The sequence below is a fragment of the Erpetoichthys calabaricus genome, chromosome 5, assembly GCF_900747795.2.
Source record: "Erpetoichthys calabaricus chromosome 5, fErpCal1.3, whole genome shotgun sequence".
In the NCBI taxonomy this organism is placed as follows: domain Eukaryota; kingdom Metazoa; phylum Chordata; class Cladistia; order Polypteriformes; family Polypteridae; genus Erpetoichthys; species Erpetoichthys calabaricus.
Window position 1 is genome coordinate 110,943,281 of NC_041398.2, and position 26,920 is coordinate 110,970,200.

Genomic DNA, 26,920 nt, shown 5'->3' on the forward strand with positions numbered 1-26,920 from the left:
GCAGCTGCTTAGAGGACTTTGTTTCATACTTACATTATATGTAATCCTTGTGCCCTTGGCTGTTTGCAGCCCATGCTGGTGCATGAGAAAAAATAGGTTGTATAAATGGCTGGTTTAATGGAGTGATTGAGAGGGTGAGTGTTGTAGATCAAAGCCAAAATGTCAAAGATAATATTTTTTCACATATTCCAAATGTGTTAAAAGTGGGTAGTACATGAGAGAGAGATAGTGAGAGTCTTCTGGTGCTTTGGTACATTACACAGACTTGAAAAAATGGAAATAATATACTGCTCATTTTTAAAGATTGGTGAACTTGAGAAACATTAGAAAAGTGAGCATATCCTACTGTGTTCTGTTTAGCATCAGTTCCTTTGCAGTAACGTATGTAGAGTTTTTATTGCTCTTTAATTAATATTGTTTTTATCAGTATGCTGCTGCTGGAGTATGTGAATTTCCCCTTGGGGATTAATAAAGTGTCTATCTATCTATCTATCTATCTATCTATCTATCTATCTATCTATCTATCTATCTATCTATCTATCTATCTATCTATCTATCTATCTATCTATCTATCTATCTAAGTAAGCTTACAATAATGAATATTCAACATATAGTGTATGTTGCAATACCCTTTATAAATACATTGTTCTGGTGATCTTTGGATATGTTAAGATTGTCGAAGGAGATCAAATATACAACCATATTACTTTATGAGCAGAGGTTAGTAATAGGATAATAAAATATCAATTAATGAAATAAAAATCTGCGTGATTTTATAATGTCAAATGTTAATTGGGAAATGTTGCTTTTCTGTTCATTGAGATTGAAAGTGGAAGTAGAGTTTCGCAGTTTAGTTGAAATATTTCTCCCATCCTCGGAATTGCAAGCAACCCTTACAGATTCTTCTCTGGCACCAGCCTTGTAAAGTACCTATCAAGAGGCTTGTTAAGAACACTCAATGCGAAATACAAGTTGTCTGACTGCAAATACAGTGTTAAATACAGTAACACTTGTATGCATCAGGCATACTGTTAAAGACAAGAAAAAACACATATAAGCAAATACATATTTTGGAACAATTATGAATGTTGTAAATCCTAAAACATACAGGTATTTGTGATATAAATATGTACATGAATTATTATTAGTGTTTAGAACAGTTATGAATCAAAAGCTTTTTCTTATGTTACTGTCAAAGGGAGAGCAAGAGCAATTCTTACCTGGACAATAGTGACAGGCAGATACAGATGCCAGCAAGGCATGCAAGGTATTGGATGCGTTACACATAATGGAAACTCAAAAATAAGTATGTTATAGAAGATATACAACAAACATGGCTAAGAAAAAAACAAGGTTAATTGAGCTGTTTCTTTGAGGCACATCTATTCATGAAATTGTTTTTGGATGAAAACAGCTGTTTCTTTTACTAATATTTTATATTATTATTGTAAGAATACATACTGGGTTTTGGACTCTGTCTAGACAACGTACAGTGTATTTGCATGTCTATATGGTGCTGATCTTCAATTTTAAGGTGTTTTGGGACTATATCAAGATATAGTAAATATCACATTTTGAGTCAAAATAATCACAATATCATTTTAAGTCCATATCATACAGCACTATCTCCAGGTCTTTCTCCACTTCATAACTAACTCCCACCTTGGCAGAACAGAACCAACAAAAGTTTTTAGCAGACCCAGAATCCAATCATGCAGTTATCTCCAGGGTACTATTAAAGATCATATGCCTCAGAAAAGGGCTCTTAGAAGGTACATGTATTTTTTCATTACTGCACAACCCAAATGAGTTGTTCTGCATTCCCTTTTTACTAATTTTGGATAGATTTTTTAAAAAATGCCTCAAACAGCCACAACATAAACACATCTGTCTGAAGATACACCTTAACCTTTCTAGGTTACTCAATTGTCTGTGGTGGTCTCACTGGTTTACTGCTTTCTGCAGTTGAAACCCTAGAAAACATTTTTTTCAGTTTAAGGGCTGACTTGACTATTTCTGCATAACTAGTGAAAAGTCAAGCAAAATGACACCTTTTATTGCTAACTAAAAAGATTATAATATGCAAGCTTTCGCCGGCAACTCAGGACCCTTCTTCAGGCAAGATGTAATACAGAAACTGGAGTTCCCTGTGTTTATATACACACTCTAGGACAAAAACAACATTGGTAAATCTTTAAGTGAGAAATCATAAATGTAAAAAATTAATAGACTCCTTCAGGCTAGGCAAGAGAGAAGAACAATGCATGGTCAAGATCTTTGGATAAGATAACTGTCCAACAAAAATATTCTGACTGTCTAAAATGTTTTGCACAGTTTCAGGTGAATAAACTATTTCTTTTTATTTTAATTAAAAAAAATATTCAGGCAGCAAAGAATTTTTAAAAGTTAATAAATGCAAGCACCTGACAATTTTACATGGAATTAACTGCAGTAGAAAGGTGTCCAAACCTGGGTTTTTTCCTGCCATGCATCCAGCGCATTTCTGTAACCTTGTTCTGGACTTACTAAGATGGTTTCAAGGATGAATAAATGATCATATTCAAATGAACCAATTCAACATATTTTCAATGAGCTAACATTTACTGATTTCAGTACTTGACCACCAGGTGGTGCTGGTTACCAGATGAGTACATGCACATGACCTGTAATTTATGTTCCTTAAATTGGAACAGGCACACTTATAGAAATATTTTTCATTGCCTTTAGAGAAAGTGCCACAATTTGTGTGCTAATTAAGGAAATTGAATCTGTACAGATTTGCCTGGAAAAAGCAGGGCTTATAACATTCATGAGTGACCAAAATATACTGAGGTAGTGTGGGGTAGTGGCTAAAGAACTTGCTAAATGAATGCATACAAATGTTAAATGTGAAGAACTGAACTCTGACACATAAGGCTTTCAATTCAGTTCTTGACTTTGAGAGATCCTGACTGTGCTCCAGATATAAAAGAAAAATACGTAAATGGTTGACCTTGAAAAGTTTCTTGGAATGGTATTGGCAAAGAAAACACTATATAAAAAGGGATGTTTTGTAACCTTTATATCTACAACCACAACATTAAAACTTTTTCTTCTGTAGCTACTCCAATTTTTATATGGGGTCCCTATTTTTTTTTTTTAGTAGACTTCTCCAATTTTTAGGGCCGGATGCCTTTCCTGATGCCACCCCTTCCCATCTATCTGAGCTTGGAACTGGCTCTAAAATGGAGGCTTTGTTAGCCACAACATTAAAACCATCTGCCTAATATTGTGTAAGTCCCCATAGTGCCGCCTAAATGATTCTAACCCATTGAGACTTGGACTCCACAAGACTTCTGAAGATGTCTTGTGGTATCTGGGACCAAGACATTAGTAGAAGTTCCTTTAAGTTCTGTAAGTTACAAGGTGGGGCCTCTGTGGATCAAACTTGTTTTTCAAGCACATTCCACATATGCTTAGTTGGATTGAGGTCTGGGGAATTTGGATGCCAGGTCAACACCTTGAACTCTTTGTCATGTTCCTCAAACTATTTCTGAACAGTTTTTGCAGTGTGACCATTGAAATGAAGGGGTGTAAATGAACTGTATCTTTATGTTTGTGGTACATGCCAAAGTAACATCCACATGAATTCCAGGAGCCAAGGTTTTCAAGGCAATACAAAAGTGTATTGCATTTTAATTCATGTCTGTAGATTTTGTGCCATAACTAAAAGCAAAAAAAAAAAGTATTGTCTTTCACTTAGTGGCAGTTCCTAGTGTATTGCATTTCAATTCGAGAGCATGCTTTAACTGCACCAAAACCAAATGTAATCAAATAACCAATCAGCATCAAAATATGGGGCAAGGGGCACCAACAGTTGGGGAAGGAGGTGTTTCAATCGTGAGTGTGTTGTACTTGAGCAGGGAGCTGATGAGGGAGGACATCCGCCGTCTCATTGAATTAGTGGAATCTGGCGATCTAAATGACAATTTCATTCTTGTGTGTGAAAGAAGGGAAAACTACTGTATACTGTATACTAACATGTGGTTATCAAAGAGGGTATGAATAAAAAGCTACATGTTAACCAAACTCTGTGATGCTAACAAATGTTTCACTATATTCAGTGTATAGTTAAAATTGCTAACACCTCGAAAATGTAAACTTACTCCATAATTTAACATACTGTATATAAAAAAAAGAACTTTAGCTAAATTAACATCAAGGTAAACCTTTGCAGTGAGATCTGCCCCACCCGTACCGACTAAGCTTACACGTGCTGATAGAATATGGAAACATTTAGTAGTGTTGATGCCCCTCTCCCTACCTTGTAATGCAGATTGGTCATTTGATTACTTTTAATTTTGGCATGTTTAAAGTATGGTCTCAAATTGAAATGCATGACACACGGAGATGCTGCTAAGTAAAATGCAATACGTTTGGTAGTTATGGAATGCAATCTATGGACATGAATTAAAATACAATATGCTAGTGAAAAGCGTAGTTAACACATTGGATTTCATTTAATTTATCCACAAATAATTTTTCCCAGTTTCTACAGGACAACTTTTCAGATGATGCAAGCATATTATCAGCATACAAGCTTCAGAAGGCCTCAGTACTAAACACGTGCCATGTATCAAGCTCTGTAGCTTTTGTTTAAAGGAGAAATTAATGATTAGTGTTTAAAAGTGGGACTGACATTAATAAAGTGAGGCAAAACTCACATTTGAGTTGTGGATCACTGGTGGCTTGCTGTCCTGTGTTTGTGGCAGTTGGTACATATAGGCAAAAGATGCCAGAATCAATTCCATTCCAGCTAGTAGATTCAGTGCTGTATGATTATTTTTCCAGTGAAACCCACAGCCTGACCAGTCGTCAATGTAAAATTAAAGTAAAAGTTACATCTCTGTGCCTTGGGCTTCTGAGGCAGTTTTTTTCATCCAGAGTCACTTTGTATTACAAATAATAATATTATAAATGCATCCAGTTTCCTACAAATGTTTGTTCTTAATTGGGTTATGTAGTTATACTTCAAAAAACTGGTAAGAATATTAATTTTGATGAAAGTACAGTATGTATCATTTATGCCATAATTTTTAGCGCCATTATAGTATGCTCTAAGCTTACTAGAGGCTACAAATTGTTGAAAATTGTGTGAAAATTGTGTTATACACCATCTGAGGATTTTAAAGCATATGGATAATCACCTTAATATGTTAGTTAAACAGCATGGTTAGAATGGATTTGCTGCTAAATGTTACGGTAGATGGATAACCCAAAATAACAGTGATTGTGAACAACTAGTAGAGTAACTCAGCAGGCTGCAAATGGCCTTCTGCCCAAGCTCTTATTCTATAAGGTATGAGCAAGAAATTTAGTTTATGCAGGACATTTGATGTGATATGATACTGTATAACAACAGGAACATGTGTAAGACCATAATTATTTGCAATCCAGTATAAAAAATAACTGGAAAAGCTTTGTTTCTTTCTAATGATTTTAAAGATTTCTTATGAATGCTCCATTATTTTATTACAAAAGTTATGAGTGAATCAGCATGACTATAATGGAGTCAAAGCCTGAGTCATGTTCCTTGGTGATGTTGACATTTAATATCGTGGATGAAAAACAAATCTTGCCAATGTTATAATTTTTCAGTTTCTTGAAAACATTTTGACCTTGTCTTGTTGAAAGTTCCATATAAAACACAAAAGCATTGGACTGCCTGGAGGTAGAGAGAAGGAGAGAAGAATGCAAGCATCCCTCAAACCACATTTTCCTCTCCTGACAGTCTGATGCTGTAGCTGCTTTTAGCCTTCATTGAGAAACAGGCAAACAGCCATGTCCAGGGCAGTGGTCTTCAGTGGGTGTGCGGGGTCTGAAAGTGTCACTGTCAGTCTATGATGCAGCCCTGTGTCAGCCACATATTTAAGCTTTATCTTTGTCATTAATGTCAGAAAGATTGTGAAGTAGCCATGTTTATTGTTACAGCATCAAAATTAGGTAAAATGCATGCCTACACTACACAGCACATTGGAAGAGAGAGAGTAAGCAGTACAGCTGAATGTAGCATAGCAGTAAGACCTACAAAACTGAAAAGCAGATCAGTCCCCCAGAGCCGCTGAGTTTAGATTCCCATTTCATTGTCTCATTTGTCATCAACTTTTTGGAGAAGTCACAGTCACATTCCAATTCCCATTCGCATCTTTCTTGTGATTCAAAGGAATTCAGCATTATATGGATTTCTACAGCATCATCTATGGAATTATATTGGAATTTCAAACTGACTGGATTCCAGTTTCATGAACCCTTCAATAGTGTAAAAAAGGTAAACAGCAAATAAATACAATAGATTAAACTTAGATTTTTTTCTATCCCATCTGTTGGACACTGAAGGAGCAGCCATTTACATTGCACACTTTAAAAATGGGACAAGAAGAAGAAATAATACACAAAGGAATAAAGAAAAATAAAACAAACAACCCACCAAAGGGGAACTAGCTGTTCATGTGTGAGCCTCAAAAATAATACATTATATAAGTTATTTAGTAGCTTTGATTTTTTTTTCATGTACTGCAAGATCTCTTTTGCAGTAGTCTTTATATTTGTTGCCTGCCAGTAAAGTTTACTTATGCTTACCAACTCATACTTAAATTAAGTGTTATCTGTAGACTATTTTAAAATTGGTAGCAGAATGAAATACACTTTTCTATTTTTTACCTTTAAGCAATCAATACCACTTCCTGCCGCCATATCAAGCTGTCCAAGTTACTGCTTTAAATATGTGTAAAGTATTTTTATTAAGCTTTTCAAAGTTTTTCTTTGATTCAAAACTTGGACTGTGATTCAGGGTGCCTAACTTGTGGGAACAATGTTTTATCTCTAAAAGAGACATTTCCATTGTACTCCCTTAAATATTAGACACAACAGCTGTCTTAAAAGAATACTCCACCCAAAATTTTTATATGTATGTTACTTCCCCCATGTGTTTTGTGGTGATGACCAAGAAACTTTTCAAATCTCATGTTTTAGTGGAGAATGGTGCTCTATGGTGAAAAATGCTGGACCACAGCAAACAATGTCTAAAACTTCCACGACAAAAGAAAAGTCTCACATTGCTCATGTCACATCCACATATCAGTCATCCAGTCATATGCTCACAACACACAAAACAAAATACCTGCATTTTTGCTAAGATATTGTCAAATGCATTCATTGGTCAGGAATCCTTTCTTCAATCCAAAAGCCAGGCAAAGTGTGCTTCCTGTTTATGCCAGATTTTTGCTAAAGCATTTATTTAACAGTATTTAACCAAAAACATTTTTAATCTGTGTTGTCTGTGAAAACATGGGATTATTTTTTTTTCTCAGTATTCACTACAAAACACATGGGGTGTAAGCAACACATAAAAAAATAATTTTGGGGATTTTTGGGTGAAGTATTCATTTAGCAAATTTTTCACCAGTTTCTAGGATGATCACCATGAGTGTTGCGCACTTAATTATTTTCTATATTATATAATTACTAAACATGTGGGTGAGCTTTATGTGGTTTAAGAGAGATGGAAAGCTAAGCAAAAGGAAAGGATGTCCACAAGCTGACACTCTTGAAGGGCCAATGGTCAGCATCATGTCTGAGACACAACAACAAGCTGACCGTGTCAGTGGTCATTCACAATTCTAGTTAGTCAGATATGAGTACACCAGTGCTGAACAAGCTCCATACTATATTTTGTGTTATTTGTAAGAGGATATACAGTAAATTAATTAATTAGGGATTTGTTCTGAATAACCTTGTCTTTACAGAGGTGTCATCATAGCTACTGTTCTCTATTGCGGTTGTACTTGCCTTAATAAGGGAATCACTGATACCTTTGTATTTTATTAATTATGTATATTTTTGTTTCCAAAACTAATTTCACTGGATTTTCAACTCGCACATGACATATACAAATGTAATGAATTATTATTATTATTATATACAGTGATTTCATATTATTAGTCACAATAGTGCTTAAAAAAAGCCTTGTTGCTTCAATACTGGCAATCATGCTGAACACCTTAAACCATTTTAGAGGGTACATTTGGAAGGTCTCCTACAACTTTGGTACAATTGAGTTAGCTTAGCTATTAGCTAAACAAATGGGCTTGTTGGACTGAATGGTCTCCTCTCATTTGTCAAATTTCTTACATTCTTATGTTCTAACTTTTATTTTAGGCATTAATGAAAATTGTGTCACACCATATAGATCAGGGGTACTCAGTTATGTTCTTGGAGACCTCACAGTGGCTGTAGGCTTTTGCTTTAACAAGTTTTCTAATTAGAACAAATGTATTTACTAATAAAGTAATATTTTGGGTGGGGCTGGAGAGCAGTGGTCCATGGTTGGTTATTGGGTTTTTATAGCAACATCCACTACAAGGTTTCTGAGGGATCACGTAATCTATGGCCAGGCCCTGCTTCAGACTATCAAGGAAACATCAGAGCCTGCTGAATGCTGTAGCCAGTGGATATGTCTGAAGAGGAAGGACCCTAGCTGGGCCCCAAAGAGAATGGGACACACACTCAAGTCTGATCAGCCTGTGGTGGGCCTGCCTCAGCAGAAGGGTGTATTGTGATTAAAAGGCCAAAACATCTGATGATTCTGAGGTGCGCAACTGAAGATGTGTCCTGAGTATCATCTCCTAATCGGTGAGAAGCTGGTGGTATGGGTTGTCTATGACAGACTAGCTCAATCACTATCATCGTCGTGGTAAACAACAGTTTGTTTAGTGCCGAGTCCTTCTTTAGGCACAAAGGATTATAACCACACAAACTTATGTATTCAAATGATTAGTTGCCTTGCTGGTTACAGTTCAGATCCTTAATTGCTTATTTCAGTTTGAAACTTTTGCATTTAGGTTTTAATAGTTTCCTGTTTTCTTCACCAGCCATCAGTTAATAACGAATGACAAAGGAACCTACAGCTCTCTAGCTAACGTGCTTCCATTTAAACTTGTGTACACGCTTCATGAAGTATCTGTGTTACAACGTTTTGAAATAAATGATAGAGTAGGGAAGGACCACAAAACATATAGATACAGTTCTCAGAAAACAAAAAATTTACAGTTTCTGTATTAGAAGAATTAAAGCACTAACATGCCATATAATTAAATAAGCACCAAGTCTCATTATCTGCAAGGCTTGGCTGCTAATTACAAAATTGGTTGGAATAAAAACCTTCAGCTACTGCAGACCTCCAGGACTGTTAACTGAGTATCCCTGATATAGACAGAAAAACAAAAAGCATGCCATAAACTAGCTGAGAAGGAAGAATGTGCCTTAGTTTTTTCCATATTCACCTGTGCATCTTGGTTCTCTTCAGAAGTGTTACGCTGTGTGAGCTTGGCAAATGTGTAAATGGCACAGCTTTTTAGACCTGTGTAGCTCCTATTTTTCTTCTATGCCTAGTTTTAATGAATGTCTAGGAGTAAGAATTGTTTTACTCATCACAGTTTGGTAACAAAGTCACCCTGTTTAACATTTTTTAAATAAATATTCACTTAATTTGATGTATTGTAATTTGTTACAATAGGTGACAGCTCATACTTTAGTTAAAGTCCAGACTTTCAAAATTAAATAAGCCTACAATTTCTAGTTAGATGCATCTTTCTGTGGTACAAATAACTGTAAAGAGAAGCCTTAAAAGAAGTCCTGCCTCAAGAAAGAATTGTGTTAGATTTTTTTTTTACCTTATTAAGGCATTCCATACTCATCCTTGATCATCCTTTCTGCCTTGAATTACTGTTGTGGAAATTTTTGTCATTTAACTTCAGAAGGTCAATGTTCTTTAGAACAGAAAAAACACTTCAGTTACAACACGACTAATTTAAATTAGACCACCCACAAAACAGTTATCTCCTAGAAGCAATTTAGGAAGATGGATGAATGTTAAGTGCCGTGTTTGCTTAGCATTTCTGGCCTAATTGGTAAATGTTTGGAAGTGGAGTGAACGATCAGACAGGAGGCACTTATTTTTTAATAGCCAGTATAGAACAAAGCAAATGTATAAAAGCTGGCCGTTTTAAAAATGTAATATAATCATCTGCTGACTAGAGCTGTAAAATGTAAAGCATGCTTCTAGGCATTAGAGGTAAAGGGTATGATTATGTTTTACTGAGCTGAATCTGTGCATTTAACCAAGACAGCAGTATTACATCTTGAAAGTACAGCTCTAGAGTATCTACAGTATATTGATTTATCTATGTATTTTAGGGGTCTGCAGCCGTAGTTTCCAACCCATGAAGTATGGGCCACTTGGGAAGTGTAAAAGGTTTTCAGGTGAGATTCAAACCCAATTTCAAAAAGTCCAATTAACTGTAATGATTTGTCAGATTTTCTTTTTAGTGCTAAAGAACATCACATGCTGACACTGGATATCTTTCACATGACAAAAGAACAAAATGGATTAGAGAGTTAATAAAACATAGACACAAATGTGCACAGCAGCTGTGGACTGAGGCAAGTGAGGAGGAGAGTGCTTTATAACATGGGTCTTAAGCACTAACCATGTCTCAAAATACTGTATATTATGATAAAGAAAAGCATGCACTGTAAAAACAAGAGAAACGGGTCCTCAAAACTGACAAAGGCTGTCAGTTTTTAAAGGTTACTTTCAAATAGGACAATATGACAGCTCATAAAATATATGTTATTGAGGCCTAGTGGCACATGGGGGTGTCCTCTGAGCAGAATTTGTTATGCCCCCACCATACCTATTTGAACCTCTTCCGGTGCCTTTTCTTCTTCCACATTCTAAAACATGCTGCCAAGTTGATTGTCAGCACATAATTGTTCCTCTTTTTCAATTTCTGAAAGTCTCAGACTCTTCCCAGCAATCACTAAATGTAGTGTAGAAAAGATTCAGATAATGCCAGTGCGATCATACATCTCACTGATTCACTTAGGAGCAGCAGAAGGAAAGCTCACAATGAAAAATAAAGCTTATAATTTGTAGTAAATGCAATTAGAATATTTAAGTGATTGCTGTTTAAAAATTTTTGACCAAAGGAATAAGGGCCTAAATGTAGACTGCACAGAGAGAGGGGGATAAGCAAGTCTTGGATTTGGGTCTGAGTTGACAAAGGAAGTCAGTATCAAATAGCACTTGCATGCAGAGGTTAACCTGAAATCCTTCAGGAATTGAGTATAAAGATTTGACTGAGTGTCTTTCAGTTTGTTTGATTAGGCCATTGTACCTATGTGAATACACTCAGATATTATTTTTAATCAAGGAACATTAAGTAAAGATGATGATGGGTTTTTATCTTTTTTTGGATAAAAAGTGAGTTTTCTCAAGACGTGCTTGACAACCACGCATTATTACTGTCTGCTTGCTTCAAAGGCGTCTAGAAGCATTGCTACAGCTAACTGCCAGTTTGTCTCTTAACCACATGTGCGCCTGTTATCTGTTAACTCGGAGATGTAAAATACAAAAACAGGTACAATAAAATGAGATATTAATAAAGATCTTTTTTTCTTGTCTGATTACAGAAAGCCGCATGATTTTAGATGCCTTTGCCCAGCAATGCAGTCGGGTACTAAGCCTCCTCAATAACAATGGAAGGTTCCTTGATCCCCGGCCCTCCCAGTCAGTGGTGTCTCACATAAAACAAGAAGATGAATGTTATGGGGAAAGATCTGTCCAGTGTCAGATGGTCAAAGGTGGTGGCCCCGGGGAGCTGCAGACATCGGACAGCCTAGACATGGAGATTCAATATGTACAGAAGAAGCAGCAGACATCTGCCTTACTCCGGGTCTTCACAGAATCTCTTCAGAGCTACCTGATAGCTGGGAGCCGGCCCTCTCAGAGTACTTCAGCCGCAAATGACTTTTGTCATGCCAGTGACATAGATCCATTGTCCTCTTCCCCTGTTCATACTGTTGCAGGCTGGACATCTCCTGCCACTTCTGAGTCTCATGGCCATCCCTCTTCCACTCTCCCAGAGGAAGAGGAAGAGGAGGGATACTGCCCCAGGTGTCTGGAGCTAGAGCAAGAAGTCCTGTCGCTTCAGCAAGAAAATGAAGAACTGCGCCGCAAGCTGGACAGCTTTCCAGGTAAGGCACAATGTTAGTGCCATTGTTTTACAATATGGTAAATCAGGATGAATGCCAAATGAAAGCACAATGAAATATTCGCTCCTTTTCAGTGTCTATTTATTAATTCTGTCTGTAACATTTTAGTTATCTACTGCAAAAATGCATTTATTACTCATTTACTCTTAGGTAACAAGACCTTAACATACATTTCTTTGGGTCTTCATAACACTTATAAAGCATCATTAAAGTGTTTATTCATCTCAGCAGTGTGACCTACTAATAAAATTTCACTTTGGAGGTGGAAGTGGAACTGAACACACATTTCTCTTGATATATTACATACAGTATTTAGTACAAGACCTGTGAATCCTTCATATTAACAAGTTATTTTATCACCATGTCAATATGTCACACTGCACAGAGATGAATAAGCTGTCTACTGATGTTTTAGAAGTGTTATGAAGACCAAAGGAAGCCTTTGTTAAGGTCTTTTTACATAAGAGTAAATGAGTAATAGATGCATTTTTGCAGTAACTAAACTGTTATCCATTATTTACTGAAAAATCAGTATTGTTATTAATAATCAATTATTAATGTTTTTTGTTTTGTATGAATTTAAGTTTATTTTCAGCATAAATAATTGACTATAAAATATTTATTTTTATATTAATATGGCAATTGATCAGTCTGCAAAAACTAAAATATCTGAGTGCGTATCTACATAAGAGGTGATCAAAATTGTTGAGCCAGAGAACTCAAAACAAGTTTTACTTTTTATACATGTGTTCTAACATTCAGAACACTTTTCTGTGCCAGTCATTTTTCTTACTTGTGCAGCCACTCATCACACAGGCCCAGGTCTGGAGAACGGTGTGGGTGTGACATGTGTTTGAATCCCCATTCTCTCCCAACAGCCTTTGTAGCTGTGAGCTGGGGCATTATCGTGAAGCACACTGGTTGATGGCTTTCCATTCTGCTTTTCCTTGACCGACTACCTCAAACAGCAATGCAAATCAGAGTAATATGCTAAGGTGGCCATTTTGAGGTAAATTATTATTAAGGACTGCATACTGAGCAACATTATAAATTGTTCAAATGAACTTGGTGGCAATGGGTTGGACCTTGAATTTCTTTAGTGTGGGAGGCTCACCATGATTCCATTGTTTTGATTGTAGTTTGGACACTGAATCATTGGGATGTATCTAGGTTTCATTGCTTTCTAATCAAAGGTTCTTCAATTTTTCACAGTCTGAATTCAGCAGGACCAAATTTCCAGGAACACTGCCGGAAATAATGATTCACTTCAGTAGTCATCATTCTAGGCATCAGTGTATCCAAGACATTGCTCATTTTAATTGTTCATGAAGAATGGATTAATCTGACCCTGGACGGATCCCAGCAGTTTCTGATCTCTCACTCATCATCAGTTTTCAATTCTTTATTATGATTTGCTCCACAAGAGCAGCATTTTTTTCTCTCATACATGTGCACAGTCAGCCATACCTTGGGGTGTCTTCCAGAGACATTCTACCAAGATGCAATTCGGCAACCCATTTCTTGACTAGGGTGTGAAGGTTACTGCTCCTGGTACTATATACATGCTGTCTAGGTGTGAATGAATCACCAAAGTTGCATTGTTACCTAGCATTTTCTGGTGATAGGGTGATACTTCATTTTGTGGTTTTTGGCAGCCGTTTTGACTTGGTTCTGAAATAAGAAAAATGCACAATAAACCACAACATGGTACAATTCACATATTTTAGTAAACAGGAGCCAATCTTTGGTCACTTATAAAATCAGCACCATTTCAGGCAAAACCCCTTGCATTTTTATACAGCCCAAAAAATTCACTGTATAAATTCAACAAAATTGTACTTTGTCAGAATTGAAAAATAATTATGTGGGATACCTAACTGAACATAATGAATAGACGTCTGGTTCCTGTAAACCCAAAATTGGATTTAGCTGTTTTAGGAAGTTATGGACAGTATTACTTAAGAAAATCATTTATATTTTTTAATCCTTTTATCAATATATTTGAAATGAAGTGAGTGACTTCTATGCAGCTTGGTGCCACAGCCATTAGCACTGCTACCTCAAAAATCCAGCATCTGGGTTTGACTTCTCAGCCTTGATTGTTGTCTAAGTGGATTTTGCATCTGAGTCCTCCTGTTTTCCTCCCTCATAGAGGTTAAATGGCAGTTCTACACAGGTCCTGGTGTGAGTACGTGCGTGAATTATGCAATGGACAGGGACCCCAATAATGACTGGTTCCTGCCATGTAGGCACTGAATGAATAGGCTCTGAGATTCCACAACAGTGAATTGGATTAGAAAAGTCTGAAAATGTTCTGTCGTGTTAAAAGTAATTCCCACTTGTGTGGATTAGCCTGAGAGGACTGCAGAATTCCTCCCTTTGTCAATTTGAACATAAAATGGACGTGACTCTGTAAGAATTGAGAATGGAACATTGCCTTAAACTACTTTTTTCTCCTACTAATGGCTGAAAGTAGGACATAGGGGCATGTTTGAGTGACATTTTTGGGCAATACATTTGATAGGTAGGTTAGCCATGCATTAATTTTATGTTTGTTACAGGGGCACTGGAAGACAGAACCTATAATAGCAGCTTTGAGAAAAAGGCAACAACCAGCCCTAGATGGGCAGTCCTTCCATGGTAGGATTAGTCACACCATTGTACTAATTTAGAGACATTAAATTGACTTGAAACTCTCATCCTTGACACGCAGAATGAAAACAAAGAACCTGGAGAAGACCGTGTCGAACATACAAAGCCCACATATCCAGCAACTCCAGGTCAACAGAGCTGTGTCCCAACAGCTATAACAATTGCACCTCTGTGTCACACTTATTAGTTAACTATTTAAACCCTTATTCTGTCCATAATCAGTATGAATCAGCATTTCACCTACATTGTTAATACCTTGACTGACTTAAGAGGTTTTCTGAAATTTCACATGATGGTTGCTTAAATATGAGTCATAACATATTATATTAGTTCTCTTAACACAGCAAAAACAGCACTTAACCCTTGCTTCTTCTACATCCTTGTTGCAAAAGCTTAAAAACTGTCCTGCTGTTTCAAGCCAGACAGTTTGATAATTTCATCTCTGTCTTTATAATTGGGAAATGCAGACCTGTGCTCATCTCTTGTCAACATGAATGCCATGAATTCTTAACTAGGTCAGCTTTTGAAGTCTAACTTCTGACCTTCAGGATGATGCTGAATGATTGGTGTCTGCGCCAGCAAGTGCAGTGACTAAGAAGTGTAGTTGTCTGTATATGGTTGTCCCTGTATAAAATAAACTAATTACTTGTAAAAGAAACATTAAATGTGCAGCTCTCAGGTTACAGCACTTGGCCCAGGTTAGAAGGGCAATGAGCATACATCTACTTAAGGCAGATGCATGAATGCCTAGTTGCCTTTTCTGTACTTTTATTTGCGGGGTGTCATGGTCAAAGACAGGTGTGAATAAACAGGCGGCAGTGGCACCAAGCAAGTGTTAAATTCGTTATTCACGTTTCACTTCTGAATGTTGCAATAACAGTTGCATCCTTCTAATTAACAGCAACAGAAAAGAGAAGTGAGTGCCTTTCTTGCTAGCAACTAATAATGTGAGCCATGTGCCAGACTTCCAGCCCTGCACTCTTGCTGGAGTATGGTTCGGCATGATCAGAGGTGTCTCATGGAGCTGTATGCTTTTTGTAATCCTCAATGAACATTTAATCACAAATTAGCACAAATCAACAGTTTATTTTACTGCAACACATATCGTATTTCTGTTAGGTAATATTTAGTGTTTTCTTTTCACAAAACTGCTCAGTACAAGTATAAGAAGTCCTTTCATTGCATCAGCATCTGTACACCACTTTAAAATGATACCTGCGTTAAAAGGCAATCTTGGAATGAAGAGAAATGCAATCAGTATGGCACGTTTCCACGTAGGTGCTTGAGTAGATCAGTATGCAGGAGTCGCATCATAAGTTTTGCCATTTATACTTTACATTTCTTTATCCTTTTTCCCCCTCACCCAACCATGCATATTACCATCTAGAATAAAATAACCAAAACTGCACTAAGAGCAGTTTATTTTTACCACAGTAATGGAAAGTTTTCTTGTCAATAAACCTTGCTTAATCAATTGTGTTTCCACCCTGGTACTGCCCCTACTTGAGTGTGCTTAGACTGTCTTGTAGTTAGTACTTTCCAGTAACTTAGATGTGTAGAAGACAACTTGTACCCATATTCTCACCCCCTAAAAGGCACATGTTCAGATTACATTACTAGTTCACTATGTAGTAAGGCTTTTTGTTTATTTAAATTGAAGTGTTACTTTATTACTTTCAATTAGTTTTTACAAAATGTGTAATGTACAAAATGGCAAACCATGATGTAACATTCGAAAGCCTGCTTTATCTAATTCAGGGTAAGGGGGTCTGGCAGCACAGGGTACAAGCAATAAGACAGTTCTGGACTGGGTACTAATCCAACACAGGGCCCAATGGCAAAAATGTTTCCTATAGATAAGTATTTGCCATGCTACCCTTTTTCAGTCCTATAACTACAGAATCAAGTGTGCCCCTTTTTCCTAATAATATTACTATTACAAAATTATTTGGTCACTAATTGAAGGTGACCTCTTTTAATCGTTAACAATGGAAGAGTACAATAAATAAAGGCAGAACCCGTGTCTTTCCTATGTGGTAGCTGCCATACTTGCCATCCTTGTAATTATAACACCAAATCCTGTAGACAGTGAGCTGTTGTCTTGTTGGGGCTCCATGCCTGGCTTTAATTGTGTTAAATGTTTCTATTTGCTTTATTTCTTTTTGTAAAGAACTTTGTTCCCATTGATAATTAATTGGTTTTAGGTAATTCTTAGTTATCTTTTATTTATGAACTGATTTTGTATTTCTTAATTTCCTTCCTTCATTCTTCCTCTTAATTTAGACATAGGGGGACGGACCTCCCAATTACTCAGGTGTTCCATTGTTAGGATCATCACTTCAGGCTGCACACTGGGACATTGAGTTCTTTGTTCATCATCTTTGGTGCTCTCCTTCTCTGAAGATGCGACTTTCAAGCAGTTTAGGTTAAAGCTGTGACCATTGTTAAGGCTGTCATTAGATATGTTGGTTATTGTTTCAATGTAGGCTTCTTTGTTTGTAGAGTATACTCCTTTACTTTACAGTTAGCTTTTTGACAGTTTCCCTTTCTGAAGAATAAAGATTTACTTCTTTTTTCAGTTTATTAGGCACTAGCAAAATACCCGCACTTCGCAGCGGAGAAGTAGTGTGTTAAAGAGGTTATGTAAACATATATATATACATAAACATATATAAATATGTATACATATCTACATATACACATATGTTCATATACATATATATCTACATATACACATATCTACATATACATATATAAATACATATACACATTCACATATATATACATATATATATATACACATATCAACATATATATACACATACATACACATACATATATATATATATACACACATACATACATACATACACACATTTATCTATATATATAAAGGAGAGTTGGGATCCGAGAGACTGTGTTTGTGTGTTTGTGGAGGGATGGAAAGTTAAGGCGGGTGTTGGAGTCACGTGATCATCTTCCCTCCCATTCACCTCATTTCATTCACTTCATTTCGCTCCGAGCTGAGCTCCGCAGCTGGCGCGGTCTTGCTGTTCTTGATTTGCTTTTCACATGGCCAACTATACGTTGCATGCTCAAGAGTAAGCTCAGCGCACAACTTGGTCATATTACAACCAGAGGGGCGAACTGACAACATGGTATACAAAGAGATCCTTAACAAATAATTATTGGTATAATTTCCCTCAGTTTATTATTTAAAATTTTAAAGCAGTACTTCGCCGCTGCGAAGCGCGGGTATTTTGCAAGTATATATATACACATACAGAGACATATATATATATATACATATACATATTTACATATCTACATATATATATATATACATATCTACATATATATATACACATATATATACATATTTACATATATATATATAGACATACATACATATATATACATCTATATATATATATATCTATATCTATCTATATATATATATATCTATATCTATATCTATCTATATATATATATATCTATATATATATATATATATATATATATATATATATATATATATATATATATATATATATATATATATATATATATAATATCTATATCTAAATCCCCGCGAAGTACTGCTTTTAAATTTTTATTAAGAAGAAAACCTTTTTAAATTGAGGGAAAATATACCAATAACAATTTGTTAAGGATCTGTTTTTTTGTGAAGCAGCCTTAACACAGCTTTTCCGCTGTTTTATAAACGAACGCTATATAAGGTCTTCCTTTTTCCTTGCTTCGCCAAGGAAGGAGCCTTTTTATTTAATCCAAGGGTTCTTTGCTTTTTTTTTTTCTTTTTTGACAATTGTTATAGTTCTGTTTGTATACCACGTTGTCAGTTCAGCACTCCGGTTGTAATATGACCAAGCCGTGCAAGCTTACTGTTAAGAATGCAACGTATAGTTGTACAGGAGAAAAGCAATCTTGCCTCAAATCAATGGCAACCTTTTGTAGGTCTATGAACTTAATTTAAACTTTAGGTTTACACGGTGCTTTCTTTCCGAAGTACTTGCACTCATGAATATGTCCGTATGCATCAGTCGCTCAAATTCCCGCGCTTCGCACCGGCGAAGTTCTGCTTTTAAATTTTTATTAAGAAGAAAAGAAAACCTTTTTAAATTGAGGGAAAATATACCAATAACAATTTGTTAAGGATCTGTTTTTTTGTGAAGCTGACTTCACACAGCCTCTCCACTGTTTTATAAACGAACGCCATATAAGGTCTTCCTTTTTCGTTGCTTCGCCAACGGAAGCAGCCTTTTTATTTAATCCACGGGTTGTCCGCTGTTTTTTTGTTCGTTTATTACGATTGTTATAGTTCTGTTTGTATACCACGTTGTCATTTCAGCACTCCGGTTGTAATATGACCAAGCTGTGCAAGCACACTCTTGAGAATGCAACGTATAGTTGTACAGGAGAAAAGCAATCTTGCCTGAAATCAATGGCAACCTTTTGTAGGTCTATGAACTTAATTTAAACTTTAGGTTTACATGGTGCTTTCTTTCCGAAGTACCTGCACTCATGAATATGTCTGTATGCGTCAGTCGCTCAAATCCCCGCACTTCGCACCGGCGAAGTACTGCTTTTAAATTTTTATTAAGAAGAAAAGAAAACCTTTTTAAATTGAGGGAAAATATACCAATAACAATTTGTTAAGGATCTGGTTTTTTGTGAAGCTGCCTTCACACGAGTGATCACTTCGAGCTGACTTGCTGGCTAACCATAAGCGTTACCTGGTAGTAGTGCTGGGCGGTATACCGGTTCATACCGAAAACCGTTTTTTATTTTTTTTATGATATGGATTTTTCTTACACCGCAACACCGGTTTAAATTGCCTAAACGACGTTCGGAACGTGGCGCAGTGGGAAACTGTTCAAGTGGGGACCTTTTTCACTGCTACACCGCTAAACACAGATTTGTTGCACTAGGGCTCTTTTTCACTGCTACACCACCAAATAGTGGGCGGTAGCATAGGAATGCTGCGTGGTGAAAATGGACAGAGAGCTGAAAAAAATAAGTCACGTCTGTCGCCTGGAGATGCTTTAGTTTTAAAAGGTCAGATGTGTAAATACTGTTTCTATACTCGCTGCCGGTGCCTCCTCTTAGTGCAGAGGAAGTCAGTTTAAGAAGCTCGGGGAACACTTAACACAAAGCATTTAATGTGCTACATTAACTTATGACGGGGTTTGAGAAAATCTAGTAAATTAAACAATGATTTTAGGATGAAGTTTAGTTTACAACATTCTACTTTAATTATAAAGTAAACTATGAGAATAGAGTGGAAATGTCTACTTTAATCTCGACGTATAGTTTTTTTTCTTCCCTGTGTCCGTATTTTTTTTTCATCACCGTGGCCCTAATACGATTCCATAGGGCTATACCACAAATACAATTATAAATGCAAGTTGCAGTTGTATTATTTATGTATATAGCTTAGCTTGAAGCAAGGTCCATATTAATGCAGTTTGCCTAAATGATAGTTCAGTTGGTAAAGATGTCATCACCAAGATTGCACTTGTTTTATTTTATTTTAATTTGGTGAATACTGTGTAATGCACCTGGGCTTTTGAAGCCTTGAAGTAATAGTGCAACTATCAGTAATAATACAATTATTTATTTTATTGTTATTATTTATTAGTTTAAATATTATGCAGTTTAATGATGGTAAAGTTGTTTAAAAAGTCACTTTAACGTGTCAGTGGACAGAGATTGTTAACATTAACAGAAAGTGTAGTTGTTTTACAAAAAATATTTATTTATTCATTTTCTAAGACATGTTCAGTGCAGTACAACTTTTGACAAGCACTTCTGGATATTTTCCTAAGTCTAAATACCTCTTTGGATGGTTGAAAATATGTTGTAAAAATTATAATTTAAGTTTTTGCAAAATTTGTTAAATAAAAAGGTTCTATATTTTGACTGCATCTGTCATGCAATGTGATTTCCTTCTCTTCATTAGTGCCACCCCCTTGAAAAGTATCACTTTATGGGGCAATGCAAACCTGTATTAATACTTGTGTGCACATTAAAATGTTTTTTTTGTACAATGTACAATGCTCTTGACAGTGGAATAGGTTATTCTTAGCCAGTAATTGCAGTGGAAAATGTGTTTAACATCCACTCATGCATGGGAAAAAAATACCGTCAAATACCATGAAACCGGGATAATTTAGAAAAATACCGTGATATAGAATTTTGGTCATACCGCCCACCCCTACCTGGTAGGTAACCACCCATACAATCAGATTGTGAATCAGACTACGAATGCCGTGAATGTAATTACCCCGATCTACATGCTGTCACATAAACGAACCACACGCCGTGGCGCAATTTTAGGGGCTTTGCCTCTAGCGCTGACGTCCGAGGTTTGATTCCCGTAAGGGAGTGAAGTGAGTGAGTGGTTACCTACCAGGTAACGCTTATGGTTGGCCAGCAAGTCAGCTAACATCAGCCACGGTGCCTTCAGTTGTGAGAAGCAGATCATAGAATGGTTGAAAATAGTTTACTGTCAAATAATGCAAAGAGTACGCAACACGTGTTTCCCCCCTTATTCTTGGCTCATCAGGCGTACACACTCACTGCACTCACTTACGGTAATCAAACCTCGGACGTCAGCGCTAGAGGGGCTTAGCAGCGGTGAAGTATTGCTTTTAAATTTTAATTAAGAAGAAAAGAAAACCTTTTTAAATTGAGGGAAAATATACCAATAACAGTTTGTTAAGGATCTGTTTTTTTTGTGAAGCTTCCTTTACACAGCCTGTCCGCTGTTTTATAAACGAACGCCATATAAGGCCATCCTTTCTCCTTCACAGTCAGTTCACATGATTACGTGGGAGGCGTGATGACAAGATACGCAACCCCGCCTCCCACGGCCAGCGAGCTGCAGTCCATTACTGTATATGGACAAAAAAGAGGTTCCAGTTATGACCGTTACGCTTTGAATTTCGAAATGAAACCTGCCTATCTTTTGTAAGTAAGCTGTAAGGAATGAGCCTGCCAAATTTCAGCCTTCCACCTACACGGGAAGTTGGAGAATTAGTGATGAGTGAGTGAGTCAGTCAGTCAGTCAGTGAGGGGTTTGCCTTTTATTAGTATAGATACTAAATTTGTTAGGTTTGTTTTGTTTTCTTCATTTTGGGATTTTTGGGAGTGTTATTTGTTATAAGTTAACCTCTTAGTTTTTCTGGTTACAAGTAGATTTATTGTTTCTTAAATTTACCATAGTCTAAACAAATTTACATTAATTGTAAATGTATAATGGCATAAATGTTTTTCCTTTTGCTAACTGCTCTAATCGTAACAGCCTTTGTCCCAAACACCCCTTCCCGACCACGGGTGTCAAACTCCAGGCCTGGAGGGCCACAGTGGCTGCAGGTTTTCATTCTAACCATCTTCTTCATTAGTGACCAGTTTTTAATTCTAATTAACTTCTTTTGCTTTAATTTTAATTAACTTGACTCAGGCCCCTTAGTTGTCTCTTTTTTTAATTAGCAGCCAAACAATAATGAGACACAACACGAGACACCACATGACCAGCTCACCTGTGCCCATTCACACAGTATCTGAAAATAAAGAAAAGTGAAGGTCTCGGTAAGGTTGATCTCTCAGGTCACCAAAACATTTTGATGAACAGAAAATCAACAGTTTTGGAAATGTCTGCTGTGGCAGAATGAAAGCAGCAACAGGCCACAAAATTAAATAACGGGCTTAATTAACAGCAAGAATCAGCTTCTCATTAATAGATTGGTTGGAGTGAAATTGGTTGGAGTTTGAAATCCCAGTTTAGCTGCTCATCTGTTGGCTCGTTTCATGACTCATTTCTGTTTGGCTGCCATTTCATGAAGAAACTAATCAATTCAGAGGACTGAATCCTTAAAAACAGGGCTACTAAGATGAAGGGAAAAGGAGTTAATTAGCAGTGAAAACTGGTCACTGATTAGGAAAAGGGTCAGAATAAAAACCTGCAGCCACTGCGGCCCTCAAGGCCTGGAGTTTGACACCCCTGCTCTAGACTATGGCATGAGGTCCCCTAGAGCAAGGTACTCAACTGTGGTCCTGGAAGGCCGCAGTGGCTTTAACTGATTTCTTAATTAAAGCCCAATTATTTACTACTAAACCAATATTTTTTGGGATTAGTTTTAGTTAACGCACTTGTTATGATTCAGAACCCTTAATTGCCTATTTCAGTTTTAAGCAACTGTATTTAGGTTTTAATTGTTGCCTGTTTTCTTAACCAACCATCAGATAATAATGAGGTGCAAATGACAAAGAAACCTCCAGCTAAAGTGCTTCCATTTAATCCTGTGTATATGCATCATGAAGAAGCTGTGTTAAAACAATGTTTGAAATAAGTGTGAGAGAACGGAAGAACCAAGAGGTACAAATAAATCTGCTCTGGACCATAAAACCTACAAACAAAGTTTTCAAAAAAGATCCACAATGTAATAAAGATTTGTCCTGGAAGAATGAAAGCACTAATAAGCCATATAATTAAATACCAAGTCTCTTTGCCTGCTTTGCCTGGCTTCTAATTACAAAACTAGCTGAAACAAAAACCTGCAGCCATTGCGGACATCCAGGACCAAAGCTGAGTACCTCTGCCCTAGAGGCTTCTCACATCAAGCTCAGCAGTTTGTTCATGCTGGTCCATCTTTAGGTACAAGAACACCAGGGTAGAACTCCCTCTAGTGGCCTCTGGCGTTTCTACACTTGTGAGCTATTAGTAATCCATAGGATGGAATTTGTGTCCTCTGTGCTTCCCACAGTGATTAAAATTAACACTTACAAAGAGGTAAACTCCATCCAAATCTTCTGAGTAATCAAACAATGCTAATGCAATTATTATAAGTTTATTGCCAGAAATAAAAATTAGGCTAATACAAGATTAAAGAATAAGAAAGTAATAATAGTAGAGCAGAAATCTATATCAAAAAAGACTAGGCAACAATTAAACAGAACTCAATATACTTAATGTAAACAAAGTTGGCAAAAACAAATTTCTATATTTAAATCCCGAAAACATTTTTAATAAATTTAAGACATCGTATTATTTTGAAATACCAAACCAAAGTAGAAACAGTTAATTAATACAAAAAGGAACAGTCAAAGTCCAAAGAGCAGTTAAATTAAATAAGGAAAACAAAAAAAAAAGACTTGTAGAGGAGACCCTGGTAAGGAACAAACATGAACTAAGTTTCTCTGGTGGACACCACAATAAACAGCACACCATAGCAATTGACAGTTGATTGAATGGCCTGGCCCTTTGACTTTATTGTCAAAGAAAAACAAATAAAGAGAACATTAAAAGAAATAAATCATAAAGGTAGAGCTGGAGTGGACCACAAACGAGACCATGAAGCTTTAAAGGGTTGGGTCTTCAAAGAAGCTCATCAGTTTAAGAGACTATAGCATTGTGGAGGTTCTGCAGGATCAGACAAGAACATTTCAAGACCTCATTGGCACCTATTTCTCCTTTAGTGACACACCTTGGTAGTTACCATTTCATGAAGGAGAATACTGACCTCTTGCCAGTTTTCCCAAACATCACCCTCAAGTGAGCAATCTAACCCCTCATTTTCTCCAGCTTGACACCTTGAGCTGCCACCTATCAACCAAAAGGCCTTGTTCTCAATTGACAGTGTTCTATGGCCTTTCCGTCTAACTAGAGGGCCAGGTACTTCTTCTCGTCATTTTATATGTTCATGTATTGATTCAGTACAGTATATTAACACTTGCTCAGTGATCTGACCTTCTTTTGTTTTCTTCTACACCTTACAGCAAATGGTTCAAAGTATACACACACTACATTGAATATGCAATAGCATAGCCTATGTCTCATCTTAATATGAGTCACACCTTAAACCACAGTGGCTTGAAGCAAACAAAACCTGCACAAAATGAACTTCTTTCTAACCTAAGTGGTTTCAATAATACAACTATGGTATGGTACCTAAAACTGATATCGTAACCAACATATTTTCCAGCAGATCTTATTTAAGAAATCTCAACTGTAATAGTCACACACACAAACATACTACAAATGATTGAGTTATGATGGGAATGTGGTATACCCATATCATTACTTTATTAATAGTATTTGAATGACAGTACAGCAGCTTGTATTAAAGATTTACATTTCTCTCCTGTCCCTTCCTTTTTAACTTCATCAGCTTTGGAACAATGTAAGTAAGGTTACCTTGAAATTAAGAGAAAGTTGGAGGCAGGACCCCCTCCTTTAACCGTCACCTTATCGTGGTGGAGGGGTTTGCGTGTCCCAATGATCCTAGGAGCTCTGTTGTCCGGGGCTTTATGCCCCTGGTAGGGCCACCCAAGGCAAACTGGTCCTAGGTGAGGGATGAGACAAAGAGCGGTTTAAACAAACCTCCTATGAAGAAAAACAATTTTGGACGGCGTTTTCCCTTGCCCGGACGCGGGTCACCGGGGCCCCACTCTGGAGCCAGGCCTGGAGGTGGGGCTCGATGGCGAGCGCCTGGTGGCCGGGCCTGCCACCCATGGGGCTCGGCCGGGCACAGCCCGAAGAGGCAACGTGGGTCCCCCCTCCCATGGGCTCACCACCTATGGGAGGGGCCAAGGAGGTCGGGTGCAGTGTGAGTTGGGTGGTGGCCGAAGGCGGGGACCTTGGCGGTCCGATCCTCGGCTACAGAAACTGGCTCTTGGGACGTGGAATGTCACCTCTCTGAAGGGGAAGGAGCCTGAGCTAGTGCGTGAAGTTGAGAGGTTCCGGCTAGATATAGTTGGACTCACCTCGACGCACAGCTTGGACTCTGGAACCAATCTCCTTGAGAGGGGCTGGACTCTCTACCACTCTGGAGTTGCCCCCGGTGAGAGGCGCCGAGCAGGTGTGGGTATACTTATTGCCCCCCAACTTGGAGCCTGTACATTGGGGTTTACCCCGGTGGACGAGAGGGTAGCCTCCCTTCGCCTTCGGGTGGGGGGACGGGTCCTAACTGTTGTTTGTGCGTATGCACCGAACAGCAGTTCGGAGTACCCACCCTTTTTGGAGTCCCTGGAGGGGGTGCTAGAAGGCATACCTTCTGGGGACTCCCTCGTTCTGCTGGGAGACTTCAATGCTCACGTGGGCAATGACAGTGAGACCTGGAAGGGCGTGATTGGGGAGGAATGGCCCCCCTGATCTGAACCCGAGCGGTGTTTTGTTATTGGACTTCTGTGCTCGTCACGGATTGTCAATAACGAACACCATGTTCAAGCATAGGGGTGTTCATATGTGCACTTGGCACCAGGACACCCTAGGCCTCAGTTCGATGATCGACTTTGTGGTCATGTCGTCGGACTTGCGGCCACATGTCTTGGACACTCGGGTGAAGAGAGGGGCGGAGCTGTCAACTGATCACCACCTGGTGGTGAGTTGGCTTCGATGGTGGGGGGAGGATGCTGGTCAGGCGTGGTAGGCCCAAACGTGTTGTGAGGGTCTGCTGGGAACGTCTGGCAGAGCCCCCTGTCAGAAGTAGCTTCAACTCCCACCTCCGGCAGAACTTCGACCACATCCCGAGGGAGGTGGGGGACATTGAGTCCGAATGGGCCATGTTCCGTGCCTCTATTGTTGAGGCAGCTGACCGGAGCTGTGGCCGTAAGGTGGTCGGTGCCTGTCGTGGCGGCAATCCCCGAACTCGCTGGTGGACACTGGCGGTGAAGGATGCCGTCAAGCTGAAGAAGGAGTCCTACAGGACCCTTTTGTCCTGTGGGACCCCGGAGGCAGCTGATAGGTACCGGCAGGCCAAGCGGAATGCGGCTTTGGTGGTTGCTGAGGCAAAAACTCGGGCGTGGGAGGAGTTTGGGGTGGCCATGGAGAATGACTTTCGGACGGCTTCGAGGAGATTCTGGTCCACCATCCGGCGTCTCAGGAAGGGGAAGCAGTGCAGTGTCAACACTGTATATGGTGGGGATGGTGCGCTGCTGACCTCGACTCGGGATGTTGTGGGTCGGTGGGGGGGAATACTTCGAAGACCTCCTCAATCCCATTAACATGCCTTCCAATGAGGAAGCAGAGCCTGGGGACTCAGAGGTGGGCTCCCCCATCTCTGGGACTGAGGTCACCGAGGTGGTCAAAAAACTCCTTGGTGGTAGGGCCCCGGGGGTGGATGAGATACACCCGGAGTTCCTCAAGGCTCTGGAT

At 38.1% G+C, this 26,920-nt stretch overlaps 2 protein-coding genes across 3 annotated transcripts in view; one reads left to right on the plus strand and one right to left on the minus strand.

The window, feature by feature from the left end:
* The window catches only part of slc30a9 (solute carrier family 30 member 9), a 990,624-nt gene that overhangs the window by 820,018 nt on the left and 143,686 nt on the right, over positions 1 to 26,920 (minus strand). The gene's annotated exons all lie outside the window — the stretch shown is intronic.
* LOC114651881 (BEN domain-containing protein 4) overlaps positions 1 to 26,920 on the plus strand; it is a 104,014-nt gene that overhangs the window by 35,505 nt on the left and 41,589 nt on the right. Inside the window, exons 2-3 of one of the 2 annotated variants that reach the window (XM_028801924.2) lie at positions 10,234 to 10,299; positions 11,512 to 12,075. In XM_028801924.2, the coding sequence (XP_028657757.1) occupies positions 10,234 to 10,299; positions 11,512 to 12,075 (630 nt within the window). The remainder of the gene's footprint in view (positions 1 to 10,233; positions 10,300 to 11,511; positions 12,076 to 26,920) is intronic. The other variant, XM_028801926.2, reaches the window with a different exon arrangement.